Raw genomic sequence first — 18,236 nt, 5'->3', positions numbered from 1 at the left:
CTAATTCAGTTTTAATAACCAGCATCCACGTCTATAGCATGCTTTTTTTAGTGGAAAATGAAACAGATAGAATGAAGCATGTCTTTCAAACCCCCTTTATAATTTAAATCCAGAGGTTTGGAAATTGTTTTCTTTCTATGGTTGCTGAATTTCTAGAAGAGTAGGAATTTGGAGACTTGGGGGAATACTTTGATTTCTACTTCATAAGCAGTGCATTTGACCTGCAAAGTGAAGTTCTTCAGTTCAGTTCAGTTCAGTTCAGTTCAGTCGCTCAGTCGTGTCCCACTCTTTGCGACCCCATGAATCGCAGCACGCCAGGCCTCCCTGTCCATCACTAACTCCCGGAGTTCACTCAGACTCACGTCCATCAAGTCCGTGATGCCATCCAGCCATCTCATCCTCGGTCGTCCCCTTCTCCTCCTGCCCTCAATCCCTCCCAGCATCAGAGTCTTTTCCAATGAGTCAACTCTTCTCATGAGGTGGCCAAAGTACTGGAGTTTCAGCTTCAGCATCAGTCCCTCCAGTGAACACCCAGGACTGATCTCCTTCAGAATGGACTGGTTGGATCTCCTTACAGTCCAAGGGATTCTCAAGAGTCTTCTCGAACACCACAGTTCAAAAGCATCAATTCTTTGGCGCTCAGCCTTCTTCACAGTCCAACTCTCACATCCATACATGACCACGGGAAAAACCATAGCCTTGACTAGATGGACCTTAGTCAGCAAAGTAACGTCTCTGCTTTTGAATATGCTATCTAGGTTGGTCATAACTTTCCTTCAAGGAGTAAGCGTCTTTTAATTTCATGGCTGCAGTCACCATCTGCAGTGATTTTGGAGCCCCAAAAATTAAAGTCTGACACTGTTTCTACTGTTTCCCCATCTATTTCCCATGAAGTGATGGGACCGGATGCCATGATCTTCGTTTTCTGAATGTTGACCTTTAAGCCAACTTTTTCACTCTCCTCTTTCACTTTCATCAAGAGTTTTTTTTTAGCTCCTCTTCACTTTCTGCCATAAGGGTGGTGTCATCTGCATATCTGAGGTTATTGATATTTCTCCTGGCAGTCTTGATTCCAGCTTGTGTTTCTTCCAGTCCAGCGTTTCTCATGATGTACTCTGCGTAAGTTCTTGGTCTTGTCTAAGTACCATAAAGCATGAAGGGAGTTCCGGTTTGCTCTTTTATTTGTTCATTTCAGGCTGTGCTGGGTCTCTGATGCCGTGGGGGCTTTTCTTTAGTTGCGCGAGCTGGGGCTACTCTCTAGATGTGGTGCACCCGCTTCTTGCTGTGGCGGCTTCGTTTGTCGCAGAGCATGGGCTCTGGGGTGCTCAGGCTTCGTTAGTTGTGGCTCCCGGCTCTAGAGCTCAGTAATGTGGCACATGGGCTAAGTTGCCCCCAGACATGTGAGATCTTCCCGGATTAGGGATTGAACCTTTGTCTCCTGGATTCACAGGCAGTTTCTTTACCACTGAGCCACCAGCGAAGCCCTCTAGTTTGCTTTTAAGAGCAGAACTATTGAGGAACTGCCTCTTATTCCTTTTCCATAACAACTGGCGGTTACAGTTTATCTAAACCCTAGATAGCCAGGTTCTGTACAGGCTGACTCCTCACCTTCCTTGTGGGTTGTTGACCTAGAAAATTAAACAACAGCAACAACAAAGCCAGCCAAGCCCGATGGACACCATCGTCCTACTCAGGCCCACCTCCCTGACGTGGAGGTGACAGCGGAGTCCCGGGTTGTCCGTGGGACCTCCCTGGTCTTTGGAAGTCTCGCAGCCTCTGCTTTGTGCTGTGTAGGAACAGAGAGGAGCAGCTGCCGTGGAGAGTAAGGCTCACACTGATGAGAAGCACGGTTCACCGCTGACTGCATGTTCCTATCCTTGTGCGAAAGGGTTTCTCAGATTTCTGTTATATACTGTGATTTAGCTGCATATTTAAAGCAACATAAAACATAATTTATTATGATGGACAGCGCTAAAATAGAGTGCCAGTTTTTCCTAGAATGTAATTATAGTTGATCCTTGAATTATGCAGAGGTTAGAGACCCAGACCCTCCTAGGAGTTGAAAAATGGTGTAGAAATTAAAGTCAACTCTCCATATCTGTGGTTCTTCCATATCCTCAGTCCTGTGCCTGTGGTTCTGCACCCACAGATTCAGCTAGCCGCAGATCATGTAGTATCATAGTATTTACTTTTGAAAAAGAAAAAAACTTCCTATGAGTGGACCCGCACAATTCAAACCCATGTTATTCAAGAGTTGACTGTATATAAAAGTAGGCAATGTGTAGCCCAAAGGCTGAATGTAGACCCTCCCCTCCGTGTGCTTCCTCCAAACCCTAAAATAAGTGGGCTTATTTGTATAAGCAGGAACCTGAAGGCTGTCACACCACTCTTTGGGTGTAGCCCAGAAGGCCGGCTACATCAGCTCTGAGCCTGTCCGACTGCCTCTCCTCCCCAGTGTAAGGGCCTGGCTCTGGGACGTTGTTCTCTATCCTCAGTAGCCTGACTCTGAGGGCCCCTGGCACAGGTAACACTCTCAGCTGTGTTGTGTGGAGGTGTTCTGAGTCCTGTCTCCAAAGCAGGGTGACTGTCTCCTTAAAGGCTGGGGTACAGCTTCTTGACCTCCTGCCCCCCAGGGACCCTCAGTGGGTACTGAGCATCTGGAAGGCACTCAGGACGTTGAAAGAAAAGTCAGAGTATCTTGGAATTGGGAAGGACCTTAGCTGGCTCGGCCAGCTTGTCCCCATCCAGGTTCTGAATTCCTTCTGCAATAGCCTTAGCAAGGGCCACCCAGACCCTCTGATGTGGGGAATCTATGCTCACAGCATCTGACTGGTCTCAGAACCACTGCTTCTGAGACTGACTCCGTGTTGCCCTGGTTACTGTTTGTGACCAGTTGTTTTATCTTCCCAAGTGGTTCATGCTCCATGAGAATGAGAATCAGTTCTTACTGATTGCCCTCAGTGCTAGACAGAGAGGCGGTTTTGAGCCTGGAAGTCATTTGTGATGAAACCGCCCCTTAGAGCATGCAGGAGCCCCAGGCGGAGATGAAATGGTATTGAAGGGTCACTGCACAGCCCTTTGAGAAGCCTCTGGAGTCTGAGCCTTGCAAGGCTGTGTGCGCTGGCATCCGTGCGTGTGCTCCCCACCCCTCACTCATGGTGCTTGCTGCCGCTGCCACAGTGGGCCTGCCTCTCCTGGTCCATCACCGGCCTCTCGTTTACCTCTTCTCAGCAGCTCAGGAAGCTCAGTGGCCCCTCACTGCTAGAATGTGTCTTAGAATAAGTACAGCAGATTTTTAAGAGCTCTGAGATGATGAGCAGCATGTTTGGACTTGGAGGAATGGCTGTGTGGCCTCCATTGTGGCTGTTCCAAAGTTTTAGAGGGTTTTGATAGCATTCCAGATACTTGAGGGCATCAAATTAAGTGAATTCTGGAAAAATGAGCATTTGGTGTAGAAATCTTTTGAAGTCAGGAATTCTTATTAACTTTCAAGTCTGTACAGCAATGCTAATGAGGTATTTCAGAAGAGGAACTGTGCTGGTTGTATTTTGATGATTAGTTGGGACATGCTAGCAATTAGTGCTGTTCATTTCCATTAAATTAATATGCTAATGCTCTCTTTTTTCTAAAGTAGTTTAACTATATAATATGTTTGTGATTAATTTTACATAGTAAGGCTTCCAAACACACATAAACATCAACTTAGATCGAGTAGAAGCCAAATTCATAGAAGCCTAAAATCATGACTCAGAAGAGTTTAAGGGTTTTTTAAAAATAAAGTTACAACGGCAACAGATCTCTAAGCAGAGCCTTCATAGCAAAGGAGAAGACGACGTGAACAGGCATGTTGAGACTAATAGGGAAAGAAGACTTCCCGAGAAAACAGTGATTTCTTACTTAGAGAACCTTGTAAGGGAGAGTGGGTCCTTGGGTACCCTGTCAGCCAAGGCTCCGTGACCACAGAGATGCCCAGGAGGGAGCCCAGCTGAGCTCAGCTGATGGGGCCGTGGGTGGGCAGCAGCCAGCTTCTTTCCCACGAAGACACTGAGGAGGCTTAAACCACATAATAACAGTCTGCCCACTGAGGAGGGTGCCAAGCCTGGGCTTGCTGGGTTGTTTTATTTACTTGAAGACATTTTTTCTGCTCTACATGTACCAAGATAGCACAGTTCATTGTGCCATGCCTTCCTCTCCTACCCACCCCCCACTCCCCACCTTGTAGTTGTGGAGAAAAATGCTCTGGGATTTAGTCTATTCCCAGTTAGGGAGAACGGAGAATGTAGGACGTGGGTGACAAAAGGCGAATGTGCTCTAGAGAGTTCAGAGCCCTCGCCAGAACTCAGGTCCCGTTTTGATAAGGATGTCGCAGCGCGGACGGATGGAAGCCCAAGGCGCTGCCTGTCCTCTGCACTTGGGGGGGTGGGCCCAGCCTTGCTGAGGGCTGGGGTGGAGTAGGGGGTTGGAGCGGGCTGAGGAGACTGGCTCCCCACACATTAGTGGTTGGGTTTGCAGGCCAAGCCTTGGTGAAGAGGGCACTCCGGCCTGCCCATGTGCAGTACTGACCCAGCAGCCCCTTGGAGGCAGATGCAGTTTCTGGGGTGTCAGAAAAAACAGCATCTCCGCCACTAGGTGGCCTCTGCTCTGGGGCTTCCCTGGTGGCTCAGCTGGTAAAGAATCTACCTGGCATGCAGGAGACCCCGGTTCGATTCCTGGGCCGGGAAGATCCCCTGGGGAAGGAACCGGTTGCTCTAAACAGGTGTGACACATGTATCAGGTGAGTGAACGTGTATGTAGCAGTTACAGGTCATGATAAAGGACGTGAAGAAAACAGAACAGGGTGACGTGAGTGACCAAGGGGCTCCTTCAGGTGAAGTTGTCAGAAAGGTTATTTCCCATGAGGGGAAATCTCTTAGACCTGGAAGATAAGGAAAGGCCAGTCCTGTGGTGACTGGTGAGGGAATAGCCAATGAGAAAACGTGAGTCAGGCACAAGCTTCAGGACGTGAAAAACACACGGTCACATGACTAAAGAGAGGTGGCTGATGGGAGCGCCCTGGGCGGAAGGGGCGGACAGGGAATGAGGATGGAGAGCTTGGTAGTGACATAAAGCTCGCAGGGCTGGACCCCACCCTGAATGCAGAGCCAGTGGAGCGTTGAGAGTGCCAGGGTCACTCCGGCTGACGTTTAGAGAAAGGGCTTCAAGGTGACAAGCCCAGAAGCACTGAGGAGGCTCTCACGGTGATCTCAGGTGGACAGGGAGAGGGAGCTGCGGGCAGAGTCAGGGCAGGGATAGCTGTCGACAGCCCTGATGGATGGAGTCATTGTGAAACTGGGAGGGAGGAGGGCACGGTGGCTCCCATTTGCAGTGAGTGAATGGTGGGGCCTTGTCCCGAGGTGTGGACTTGTGGAAGGGACACTCTGGAAGTGGTGGTGGGACAGGATGAGCACAAGTGCAAATCATGAGTTCTCTTTGGGCTACATTGAACTTGAGGGCCCATAAGAGTGGCGAGGTCAGGTGCCAGGTCTGAAGAGCATTGAGTCATAAATGGGATTTACAGTTAAGGGCCTGGATGAACTCACCTAGACAGAGTGTGTAGCAAGGGAGCAGGGGTGGGGAGTGAACTCTGAGGCCTCCCCACACCTGGAGGTTGAGCTTCTTAGAAGGAGCCAACTAGTGTAGCCCCCCAGGTAGGAGATGGTAGTCAGCCATGTCATGAGGAAATTGTTTCTGGGGGGAGCAGTTGATTGTCACATGCTGCTGAGAGTTGAGCTAAAATGAGCCTAGGAGAGTAACCACTGGACACCATGGAAAGTGAAAGTGTTAGTCACTCACTAAAGTGTCTGACTCTTTGTGACCCCATGAACTGTAGCCTATCAGGCTCCACTGTCCATGGAATTCTCCAGGCAAGAATACTGGAGTGGATTGCCATTTCCTTCTCCAGGGGATCTTCCTGACCCAGGGATCGAACCCAGGTCTCCTGCATTGTAGGCAAATTCTTTACCGTCTGAGCCACCAGGGAAGCCTGGACAACATGGAGGCCATCAGCAACCTTGACGAGAGTAATTTAATCTGTGCCTTGGAGATAGAAGCTCTGTCAGATTGGGTTGAGGAGTCTATGGGAACTGGAGAAGGGGAATCAGGGAGTATGGCAACTCTTTTGAGCGATTTTCTTATAAAGGGGAGCTGGAAACCATGGCTCTGGCTGGAGAGAGCTATGGAATCAAGGAAGAGCCAGCTGGTTTACTAGGGGAGATGACAGAGGACAAGGGGGTGAGGGGGAGAGGTGGGGTCATGAATTTGGAGAAATGACTTGGCATGGGTCATGGTTTCACCCTGTCCCCCCCCCTAAAGTCCACACCTGGCCCTAATATATTGATGTGAGGAGGTGCCTGCAGGAGTCCCTGGGCCTTTCTCGGCGGCAGAGCTGGTGGAGTGCCTGGAGCCGGTTTTCCACAGCCATGGGGGTGGGAGAACACATGTGGGCTGATTGGTTGCTCCTTGGGTGATTCGTTCATTCCACGTGCAAACACCACTGAGGCCACTCTGGCCCAGGTGTGGTTCCGGCCCCGCAGACCCCATGCACAGCAGCCTCTCTCCCCAGGAGAGCTCTTTCTGCCTGTGGGGTAGGGGCGGAGGCAGGGGGCACTGGCCAGCCACCTGCTGGGCCCCCCACCGAGGAGCAGCCCTGAGGCAGGTGCGCTGTTTCCTAGAAGGGGGATTTGAACCTGTTTTCAGGAGGAAGGTGTGTGTGATTTCTTTGAGAAGAAGGAAATGGGGTGCAGGAAAGGAGACATGAGTCAAGGTTGCAGCAGCAAAGCCTGTGGGGAGGGGTGGAGGGCTGAGCTGGAAGCCCCAGGCTGCCACAGCCCACCCCCAAACCCACCCCATCCCACCTCAAAACCCCACCCCCGGCAGCTAAGTGAGTTAGAGTTCAGTGGCGGCTGCATTTCTCTAGGTAGGCGACCTTCAGTCCACATGAAGAGGGGCCCTGGGCTGGGTGTGGCTCCTCACAAGTGCAGTCCTCTGGGCCTAGGACTGTGGGGGTAAGGCCCCAGATGGCCTTCCCTGTGTAGTTTTAAGAACCTGGACTTGGCTCAAGCATCCTGTTGCAGCCTCAGACGAGTCATTTAGCCTGGCGTGCTTGCTTCTTCATCAGAAAAAAAAATGAGACTTGGTTGCAATACATCACAGTGATCTATTCTGGTTAAAACGAAGTTACTGACCCGGCAACTGCCGCCTCCTGTGTTGACAGACAACTTGTATGAGCCTTGGGGCCAAAGGCCTTGAGTTCAAATTCTGGTTCCGTTTCTAGCTGTGGTATCTTGAGTCAGGGTCTCTGGGCCTCAGTTTGCTTATCTGTGCAATGGGGGTAATACTGACACCTGCCTTCTGAGGTGTCTGGTAAAGGAATCTGTGTAACTGCTGAGAAGAGCAGCTGGGTGCCAGCTGCTGTCAGGACAAAGGCTGCAGATGCCCCCAGTGTGTGTGCAGCCACACGATGGTTGTGTCTTGTCTCTGCAGTTCCGCCTGGTGGTGAAGACAGCCCTGAAGCTGCTGCTGGTCTTTGTGGAATACTCGGAGTCCAATGCACCTCTCCTGATTCAGGCCATCTCTGCTGTGGACACAAAAAGGGGTGAGTGATCCCCGCTCGCTATGTCATCCAAGTAAGAGTCTCATGTAGGATTTCCACTTTTTATTTCCATGTTCAAGGCACAATTGAAACGGAACAGAATTCCCATTGTGTGGACTTCTGACATCAGGAAACAGATGTTTCAGGATGCATATATAAAGATTAGGTGAAGGAGGGAACAGGGAAAGAAAAGCACCCCTGGCTGACCCAGGACAGGTCAGACTCCAGCTTATCGTTATGCTGCATCTTCAGCCACCTCAACTGAACGCACAGAGCCAGCTTGTTCTCTTTTCCCATCCTGTTGGAGTCACTTTGGCTCCTTCGTCTCTTCCCCTCCCTCCCACCTGCTTTATTGGCTTTCACCCCACAATGTTCCTTAAACATCTTCCCTCCCTTGCATCCTCTTCACCATCTCTCACTGGGCATCCTTTACCTCCCTGAAATGCTACCCGCCTCTCTGCTGTTGGAGGCTTCTTCTAAAGCACAAGTTTGGTCACGTCGTTTTCCATCTGAAACCTGCCGGTGGCGCCCCAGTGCCCGGTTAGAGCCGACCCTTCACGTCCCATTCCTGTTCACCCGCCACCCCCACCTCCCACCCAGTCTGTGCCAGGCCCGCCCTGCTTTGGATCAGATGAGCATATTCTTTCAAAGCCCCGCGTGCCCCTCATCTCTGCTGTGCCTATTCTCCCAGGAGTGTGTGTCCTGCTGGACAGTGGGGTGCCTGTCCCCTCTGGGTGTCCCAGCACCTGGCTGACCCACAGCAGGAAGGCCTACTGCCAGCCTGCACACCTGTTGACAAAAGAGCTTTGGATTCGGTTTACAGCATGACATGCTGCGTCCCCTTTAATATTGTGAAGTCTGATTCTGAAATGGGTTTTTCTTTTGTTTTATTTTTAAAACAGCTTCTGTGGGAGCTTAGATGGTAAAGAATCTGCCTACAATGCAGGAGACCAGGGTTCGATCCCTGGGTTGGAAAGATCCCCTGGAGAAGGGCATGGTAACCCACTCCAGTATTCTTGCCTGGAGAATCCCATGGACAGAGGAGTGTGGTGGGCTACAGTCTATAATGTTGCAAAGAGTTGGAGACGACTGAGTGACCAACAAATACTTAGGTTTTGTTCCTCAGTAGGACATTTTTATTAATATTGTCATCCCCACAAAGACTCTAACAAGAACAAAAACCTGTTAACATTAATTATTTTCTTTTTATAATAGAAATACTCTGTAGAAAATTTGGGGAAAAAAAAAGTGTAAAGAAGACCATAAAAATTTACCTGTAGTCTCACCAGATGGAATTGTTGTTAACATGTTGGTGTATGGTTGTGTGTGTGTATGTATGTATGGACACACATGTTTATGTATAAGTCAGCTCAGGGACAACTGATGAAAACAAATAAGATGCCTAAATAGCCTTCTTTGATTCAAACCATTTGTCTCTGACTCAGTGTTGATCAGAGACCCACATTCAGGACTGAATGCAAAGATGAAAGAAAGCAGCTTCCTAGTTGCTTTGAAAGTTTGAATATGAGTTAATGAAAGCCATCCAGGACCATGAACTGGGATTCTGCATTTTTCCCACAAACACACGGGCAGATGTCAGTCCCTAGCATGGTGGACTGCAGGTGGGAGGCAACTCCAGGCCTGTGTGTGCGTGTACCGCAGAGACAGTCCTAGTGTGTGATCAGGGGCTATGAGTCTAGAAGGTTGATGCCAGCCTATCTGAAGCATGACCATGAAGACCCTCGTGGCCTAAAGCACGTCAAGGGGACCCCTTGAGAATCCTAATGAAGGCTTCCAATGACTCAGAAGCCAGGGTGGGCTTTCCCAAGGCCAGTCCATGGCTTAGGGTCAAAGGTGGGTGTTTGGGAAAAGAGTGAAGCTGATCCTTTCATTCATCCTTGGAAGATTCATACTCTGTTCTCCAACTCTTTGAGTTACTTTAGGATAATTAGCAGGCTCTTCATTTTCCTATCCTAAATTTCAGGTAACCCTTGGGCCCTTGTCATGTGGGCCGTGTTAAAGGAGACAACCTTCTTATGACCTGGAGGTTCTCCCTTGACTTCACTGGTTTGGGAGCTCATAGCTTCCTTCCTCCGGAGAAGGCAATGGCACCCCACTCCAGTACTCTTGCCTGGAAAATCCCATGGATGGAGGAGCCTGGTGGGCTGCAGTCCATGGGGTTGCTGGGAGTCGGACACGACTGAGCGACTTCATTTTCACTTTTCACTTTACTGCATTGGAGAAGGAAATGGCAACCCACCCCAGTATTCTTGCCTGGAGAATCCCAGGGACGGGGGAGCCTGGTGGGCTGCCGTCTATGGGGTCACACAGAGTCAGACACGACTGAAGCGACTTAGCAGCAGCAGCAGCTTCCTTCCTCAGACTGCATATCTCATGTAGAGACCATTTGGGATAGAGGAGTGATCCTGAGTGCACCCAACCCGCAAGTCTCCACCTGTAGGCTCAGCTGTACACCCAGGTGTACTCTCCCCCCAAGACAAAGCAATGGCTGCTCTTTCCCAATTTATAAAAATAAAGTCATAACAGGGAATGGATTGTTTTCTCAACCTCATGGTTTTCCCAATGAAATTTCTTAAGCTTTTGGCAAGTATTGTCATCTGGCTGCTACTGAGCACTAGCAGCTGAGAACAGACAGGATCAGCACTGATGGAAAAACTCGGTCCTAGCTTATCATGTGTGGTTCATTTGCATATTTCTCTATGACATGTGTGGTCTTGGCCATGACATTATAACACATACATGTAACACCATCCTATATTACTGCCAGTAAAACTGTTCCTGAACTCTGTGCTGGAATTGGACACATAAATACGTCATGCTGTTCTGCAGGGGGAAGCATAACTTACAGGTGTGTTTCCACCTGGCAGGTTGAGAAGCTGCCCTCCAGTCCCTCTCAGCTGGATGAGCGAGTAGGTAGACATGCCAGAGGTGACCAAGGGCCAGCTAAGTACATCCATTTCTACACAAGTTTATAAATCTGCCATAAATGTGACTCCTCAAGGTGGTTTTGGATTCATTCTTTTGGAGGTTAGGTTGGAGAATGGGCATGTTAATGTACAGACCTTTTTAGTAGAAAGGAATTCTTTTGGATGATGAAAAATGGTAGGTTTAAAGAATGAGCAAAGAAAATCAACAAGTGAGCCACAAGTTCTCAGAAATCACTACCACATGAAGTTGTCCAAGAACAAATTCCTCTGATTGCTGTATAAACAACACATCCCACACATGGGTTAACGGGAAAGGTTCATCGGTGAGCATGGATGGACAAATTGCTGTTCTGCCAACAGTGAGCCAGTTAGGGAGCAGCAATAAAAGCTGAGGGATTTAGGTGTATCATAGGGACTAATAAATATGTATGAATTAATGAAAATTAAAAGGGCCCCATTTGATCGTGGCAGTTGGCACTTTGGCTCAGGTGCTAGAATGAAACCATGGATTTGAGTTAGTCTCTAAGGCATGGCTCAGTGTCATACCTGTCTGTGCAGACTGCTGGCACGTCTTCTCCTTTGCATGGGTCCTCAATTCACTTTCCCTTCCTAGTGGATAGGGCCAGGCAGGAAGAGAGAATGGCAGTTAGCAGCCATGGAAACGCATGGGAAGGTGTTGCTTTGTCATTCTGCCATCATCAAAGACTTCTTCACTAGTGATTAGCAGGAAACTGATCAAGAATCGCCTGGGCAGGGTGCCCCTCCCTCTGACTGTTTGGGTTTCCCTCCCAGACAGAGGGTGTGGGTAAGTGACCAGATGGCGTACCTTATTTTGAAATTTCAGTCATAAATCTTGAGTCCTGCTAATTTGGTTCAGCACTGCTTTTGAAGAGGTGCCATTTTTCATTTGAATGTGAGGTGATGAGATATGACATAATTTTTAAACATGTGTCTCACACATGATTAACGGAGCTGGGGAGGTGGGTGGGGAATCCAGACATCCTTTCAAGCCATCTTGGCTCTGACTTGTGCTCAGGGGTGCATTGCTCTGTGAAGACCGCACAAAGCATGGTGGAGGTTAGAGTACATGGAACTCAGGCTGTTTCCATGGTTATTTCGAGCAGAAGTATATTCGTTAAGTGTTCATCCCCTACAATGAAAGACATGGAACATGCCACTGGGACCTTGTGTTTGAGTGTTAGACCAACTCACATACAAGGCCTCATGCAAAATATTTTATTTTCTTTGGAGTTTAATACAGAGACTTGGAAGAGAGTAAGAGGACAAGAGTATTGAGCAGTTTATCCTGTGCTTATTCATTCTGGGTTGAGAGAGGGGTGATGTGGTTTGCTGGGAGGAGGGGGCCTGGCCAGGAAGCCTGAGGGGCAGGCCTGGGGGGGGCAGCGTGGGTGTCCCCTGCCCACCACCTTCACTGTAGTGACAGCTACTGCTGTCCAAGTGCCTGCCACACAACAGACACCGTTCTAAGTGTTTTTCATATAGAATTTATTTGTTTAACAAATATTTGAAGTGCCAATCATATGCCTTCGAACATCAGAAAGAAACCAGGCTGTCATAGATCCTATACCCACTCCAGTGCTGGAGGTGGAGCTGGAGAGAGATGAACAATGATGATGAAGGAAGTGGCCATCCCCTGATGTTCTGCATCTGCACTCAGGAGAGGCGTCAAAGTGCCATATCTCCGGGACACCTCGCAGTGAGCTGCTAGGGTGGATGTCATCTCACCAGTTTACATGCCTCCCCTGAGCCTCTGTTCATTCCACTACTCTGGGGCTCAATTTTGTTCTCTGTTATGTGAGGGGGGAAGGTCGTGTGGTTTATGATTCTAACACAGGGCCACCCGCTACCACACATATTCATTCAGTCATGTCCAACTCTGTGACCCCATGGACTGTAACCTCTATCCATGGGATTCTCCAGGCAAGAATACTGGAGTGGGTGGTCATTGCCTTCTCCAGGGGATCTTCCAGAGTCAGGGATTGAACCTGGGGCTCCTGCATTGCAGGCAGATTCTTTACCATCTGAGCCCCCAGGGAAGCCCCAGGGAAAGTGTTAGTTGCTACCGACACATACACACACGAAACCCCATATGGAGCAGTGAAGGTGTGGATGGGGGCGGCAGTGAACTGGACCATTTAGTTCTGACACACGGGCTCCTGGGACAGGTACAACTGCTGGTGCTTGATGCAGGCCAGCTGGAGCCCTGACAAGGTATTTGTGTTGAACTAGAAGGTGTCCTCAGCTCCCCCTTCATGCTTCTAAAAATGTCTTATTTTCTGGTCCCCAAACAGTCAAAAGATAGTGAACATGTATCCCAGTAGTGTCTGATTACATGCAAATTTCCAGACTCGAAATCCTTAAATAATAAAAAGGAAATCAGATATTATAACTAAAGAAAACTTTTTGTGTATGTCTTCTTTAAACTTTATTTATTTAGTTTGCCTGTGCTGGGTCTTCATTGCTGTGTGGGCTTTGCTGTAGTGGCGGGGTGTGGGGCTCCTCTCTAGTTGCGGTGCCCGGGCTTCTCCTTGAGGAGGCTTTTCTTGTTGGGGGACACGGGCTCTAGGACGTGAGGGCTTCAGTAGTTGCGGCACACAGGCTTAGTAGCTGTGGTTCCTGGGTGTTGTTAGAGCACAGGCTCAGTAGCTGTGGCTCCTGGGCGTTAGAGCACAGGCTCAGTAGTTGTGGTTCCAGGGTGTTGTTAGAGCACAGGCTCAGTAGTTGTGGTTCCTGGGCGTTAGAGCACAGGCTCAGTAGTTCTGCTTCCTGGGCGTTAGAGCACAGGCTCAGTAGTTGTGGCTCCTGGGTGTTGTTAGAGCACAGGCTCAGTAGCTGTGGTTCCTGGGCGTTAGAGCACAGGCTCAGTAGTTGTGGCTCCTGGGCGTTAGAGCACAGGCTCAGTAGCTGTGGCTCCTGGGTGTTGTTAGAGCGCAGGCTCAGTAGTTGTGGCTCCTGGGTGTTGTTAGAGCACAGGCTCAGTAGTTGTGGCTCCTGGGCATTAGAGCACAGGATCAGTAGTTGTGGTTCCTGGGTGTTGTTAGAGCACAGGCTCAGTAGCTGTGGTTCCTGGGTGTTGTTAGAGCACAGGCTCAGTAGCTGTGGTTCCTGGGTGTTGTTAGAGCGCAGGTTCAGTAGCTGTGGCTCCTGGGTGTTGTTAGAGCGCAGGCTCAGTAGTTGTGGCTCGTGGGTGTTGTTAGAGCACAGGCTCAGTAGCTGTGGTTCCCGGGTGTTGTTAGAGCACAGGCTCAGTAGCTGTGGTTCCTGGGTGTTGTTAGAGCACAGGCTCAGTAGCTGTGGTTCCTGGGTGTTGTTAGAGCACAGGTTCAGTAGTTGTGGCTCCTGGGTGTTGTTAGAGCACAGGCTCAGTAGTTGTGGTTCCTGGGTGTTAGAGCACAGGCTCAGTAGCTGTGGTTCCTGGGTGTTGTTAGAGCACAGGCTCAGTAGCTGTGGCTCCTGGGTGTTGTTAGAGCACAGGCTCAGTAGTTGTGGCTCCTGGGTGTTGTTAGAGCACAGGCTCAGTAGTTGTGGCTCCTGGGTGTTGTTAGAGCACAGGCTCAGTAGCTGTGGTTCCTGGGCATTAGAGCACAGGCTCAGTAGCTGTGGTTCCTGGGTGTTAGAGCACAGGCTCAGTAGCTGTGGTTCCCTTGTGTTGTTAGAGCACAGGCTCAGTAGCTGTGGTTCCCGAGTGTTGTTAGAGCACAGGCTCAGTTGCTGTGGTTCCCGGGTGTTGTTAGAGCATAGGCTCAGTAGCTGTGATTCCTGCGTGTTGTTAGAGCACAGGCTCCGTAGCTGTGATTCCTGGGTGTTGTTAGAGCACAGGCTCAGTAGTTGTGGCTCCTGGCTGTGGTTAGAGCACAGGCTCAGTAGTTGTGGCTCGTGGGTGTTGTTAGAGCACAGGCTCAGTAGCTGTGGTTCCTGGATGTTGTTAGAGCACAGGCTCAGTAGCTGTGGTTCCCGGGTGTTGTTAGAGCACAGGCTCAGTAGCTGTGGTTCCTGGGTGTTGTTAGAGCACAGGCTCAGTAGCTGTGGTTCCTGGGTGTTGTTAGAGCACAGGCTCAGTAGTTGTGGCTCCTGGGTGTTTTTAGAGCACAGGCTCAGTAGTTGTGGCTCCTGGGTGTGGTTAGAGCACAGGCTCAGTAGCTGTGGTTCCTGGGTGTTGTTAGAGCACAGGCTCAGTAGCTGTGGTTCCTGGGTGTTGTTAGAGCACAGGTTCAGTAGTTGTGGCTCCTGGGTGTTGTTAGAGCACAGGCTCAGCAGTTTTGGTGCACAGGCTTTGTTGCTCCGTGACATGTAGGATCTTTCCAGACCAGGGATCAAGTCAAATCTGTGTCTCCTGCATTGGCATACAGATTCTTTACCACTGAGCCACCAGAGGAGCCCCGAATATGTTTTTTAATTAAATGAAACCCCTGTTTGAATGCTTTCATTATAATGGATAAAGTGGTGCATAGATATGTGTGTCTGCATAAGAGAGAGAAAGAGAGAGGAAATCGACCATTCACCTGTCTCTCTCTGGGATGCTTGCCATTGCGTCCTTCCTCTCCTTCCACAGGCCCCGTTTGACATCTTTGGCTTCAAAGTAAGCAACCAAGAAGCATTTCAGGGCCTCTGAGTCCCACTGGGGATTCTTTGCATCAGTGCTCTCTTGTACAGGCTTTTCTTTACCCATGTAGAACTCATGTTTTCATGTTTTGTACTGAGGTTGGGTGTGAGTGTGAGTGACGGAAGTTGCCCTTTTATTAGCACAAGCAGAGGCATTTAGAAAGCTTGACCTACACCCGGACAATGAGACCTACTGACCACACTGATTACCTTGAGGACAGAAATGGTTACTTCGCGGGGCTGTGAAGAAGAGGTGTGGACTTCAAGACAGTTTGATGATAAATATCAGCAAGAAGATAATACAGCAGTTAGCACACAAAGGATCATGCTTTTGTGTTTGGAGTAACAAGGGGTTATAGAAGCTTAGTCATAGATTCCTAGTTTGGACTAACTGGGCAACTAACCCAAAGGAAAAGGCATTTTGTTCCCTTGCTGGGATCGCCAACAGACCTGAAATTCTATCTTTGTCTTTCATGTTGTACAGTAGGTGCCTCATCCTTTTTAAATTCTCCTGTCTTATCTCCTCACTGTGTGCGGTGAACCCTGTGGCTCTTTAAAGACTACCCCAGTTTAAAGCCACCCTGTACCCTCTGAGAGGTCCCCATTCACTAGTCAGCAGACATTTTATTGAGCACCTACTATGTGCTGGGCATTCTGCCAAGGGCAGAGAGACAAGACAGATGCCATCACTTCCCTGGGGGAGCTTTTGTTCACAAGACCAGGAAATCAGCTCTGATATAACCCACCCAAGAATCAGCATTTGAAGCCCACTGGTTTTAGGTTATTTCAGAATTTACTTTTATCAACAAAAATAGACAATATCCCTTTGAGATCTTTATAGAGAAACCAGGAAAGAGCTGCATGTTCTACACCACCATGCCAAGGGCAAGGCAGCACTTTGCTGCAGATGTTTATCCCCAGCACAGGAAATCATGTCAGGGTGTGTGTCCCCTTTGTGGCCTTGGCCTAGTGATCCTGAACATGGAGGGTTTTCCTTCCCTCCCTGGAGCCATGGGACAACCTCCATGAGTACCCCCACCAGTCTCACTGAGGAGTCACTTCTTACACCAAACCCTCCTCGACCATCTCACTTCAAAAGACCACCCTCATTGAGTGACAGGCATGGCTAAATGCTTTGCCTTCTAATTGCTTTTACCCTGTGCTGACATGTATTCTGCATTTGTGCCTGACTGTTCCATTTGACTGTAGACCTTCTGAGGGTCACCTTCTAGAGACCCAATTCCTTGTACCTGGTTGATGCCTAAAATAGTATTTGTGACTTGATAGAATAGAGATAATATACTTCTGTTCTGGAAATGTTTGCTAGATGGACGTTTCACTGTTACTGTTTTGAGTCCTTTGCTTGAGTGACTGACTGTAAAGCTCTCCTGAATCCTCTTTCCTTGCAGGAGATGGACACACACACAGAGTACTTCCAGAACATTTCCATACTCAGAGAGTAAAATGCATGGTCTAAAAAAGCTGCATATAATTGGATTTTTTTTAATTGCCTATTTAGTATAAAGGGAACTTTTCAAGCAAACTGATAGGCATCCGACATGAGGAATATACATTTTCAAGTAGACAAGGATGACATGGCATTTCATCATCTCATTGGAAGGATATACAGAGTCATGCTTTGAAATTTGGTGAAAGGCGCTCCTGTCATTGGGTAATGAGTCTGGATAAACTGTGATGTGAGTTGGATAAGGAGTCCCAAATTGCTGTTTCTCATGATTTTTGCTTTATTCATAGGAGTCACACCCTGGTCAAATATCATGGAAATCCTGGACGAAAAGGATGGGGTCGACACGGAATTGCTGGTTTACGCGATGACTTTAGTGAACAAGGTTGGTTGATGTTTGCTGTGGGTTGAATTGTGTCTCCCACAAAAGACCTTGAAGTCCTGACCCCAGAGCCAGTGAATGTGATCTTATTTGGAAATGAGATTTTTGCAGATGAGGTCCTTAGGGTGGGCCCTAATCCAGTAGGACTGGTGTCCTATAAGAAGAGGAAAGAAGAGGGGAGACACAGAGGGGAGACAGCGTACACACTCGTCCATGAGGAAGGCGGCCTTTGAAGGCAGGGCTGCAGGTTGGAATGACGCATCCGCCAGCCGAGGACCACCAAGGATGCTGAGGATTGCCAGCAGCCAGTCCCGGATAAGGCAAGGAAGGGCCCTCCCCTAGGGCCTTCAGGGGTAGCACGGCCCAGCTGACACCTTTTTTAATCTTTCCAAAACCAGCGTTTTCATTTTTAAAGCCCTGCCATGTTTCTAGTGGGTGCCGAAGGCCACCTGCCACACTCACACTGGGTTGTCGTGCAGCCAGTGAACAGTCTGGCCACCAGCAGACCAGGCCAGAGAGGTCCCCTGGGGTGGCTCTGTCCGGCTGCTGGTCCTGAAAGCTTGTTGCTCCAGTTCACCTGCCGTGACTTTGCCCTCCAACTCCCAGATCTTCGATGCTGAGCCCGCGGCAGCACCGAGGCGGGAGCGACCGGGACTGAAGTGCGGGGCTTTGATGATGTTCCCGCCGTCTAGCCCGTGAAGGTGCTCACCTTCATCGAGGTCCCACAGCATGGCTCGGCCAGCCTTACCCCCAGAAGCACAGAGAGATCCATCTGGAGAGACAGTCAGTGTTCAGGCAGCCTCTGTGGCCCATGTAATTGGTCTTCAGCTTACAGTTTCCCAAGTTTCATACCTAATTTCAGTCATTGTAAGCCCCTCAGTTTGTGGTACTTTGTTATAGCAGCCCAAGGGAACTAGTACACGTGGAAGCCTAAAATTTACCCTCTGAAGAAGCCCGCACCATGTACACCCCCATGCTGGTGGCTGGAACATGCTTCAGCATGCCTTTTCATTAGAGCAGACCCTTTACACACATGCATGGCGTGTGTGCATGTGTGCTGGTGTTCATACATGTGAAGGCCCAAATTGTCTGCCAAGTTTCTAGACTTTCGTTTTTCTAGTGAAACCAGAAAGAGGGTAGCAAGACTTTTATGGCACTTTTCCTATCGAGATGTCCCCTTAACATTTT

General features: G+C 49.2%; 1 protein-coding gene across 4 annotated transcripts in view; it reads left to right on the top strand.

Annotated features, from left to right (window-relative positions):
• FHOD3 (formin homology 2 domain containing 3) overlaps positions 1–18,236 on the top strand; it is a 530,296-nt gene that overhangs the window by 330,690 nt on the left and 181,370 nt on the right. For all 4 annotated transcript variants that reach the window (XM_052660257.1, XM_052660258.1, XM_052660256.1 and 1 more), the window contains exons 7-8: positions 7,522–7,633; positions 16,957–17,051. In XM_052660257.1, coding sequence (XP_052516217.1) covers positions 7,522–7,633; positions 16,957–17,051 — 207 coding nt within the window. The remainder of the gene's footprint in view (positions 1–7,521; positions 7,634–16,956; positions 17,052–18,236) is intronic.

Source organism: Budorcas taxicolor, chromosome 22 (genome assembly GCF_023091745.1).
Source record: "Budorcas taxicolor isolate Tak-1 chromosome 22, Takin1.1, whole genome shotgun sequence".
NCBI lineage: Eukaryota > Metazoa > Chordata > Mammalia > Artiodactyla > Bovidae > Budorcas > Budorcas taxicolor.
This window is presented reverse-complemented; position numbering and strand designations above follow the sequence as displayed.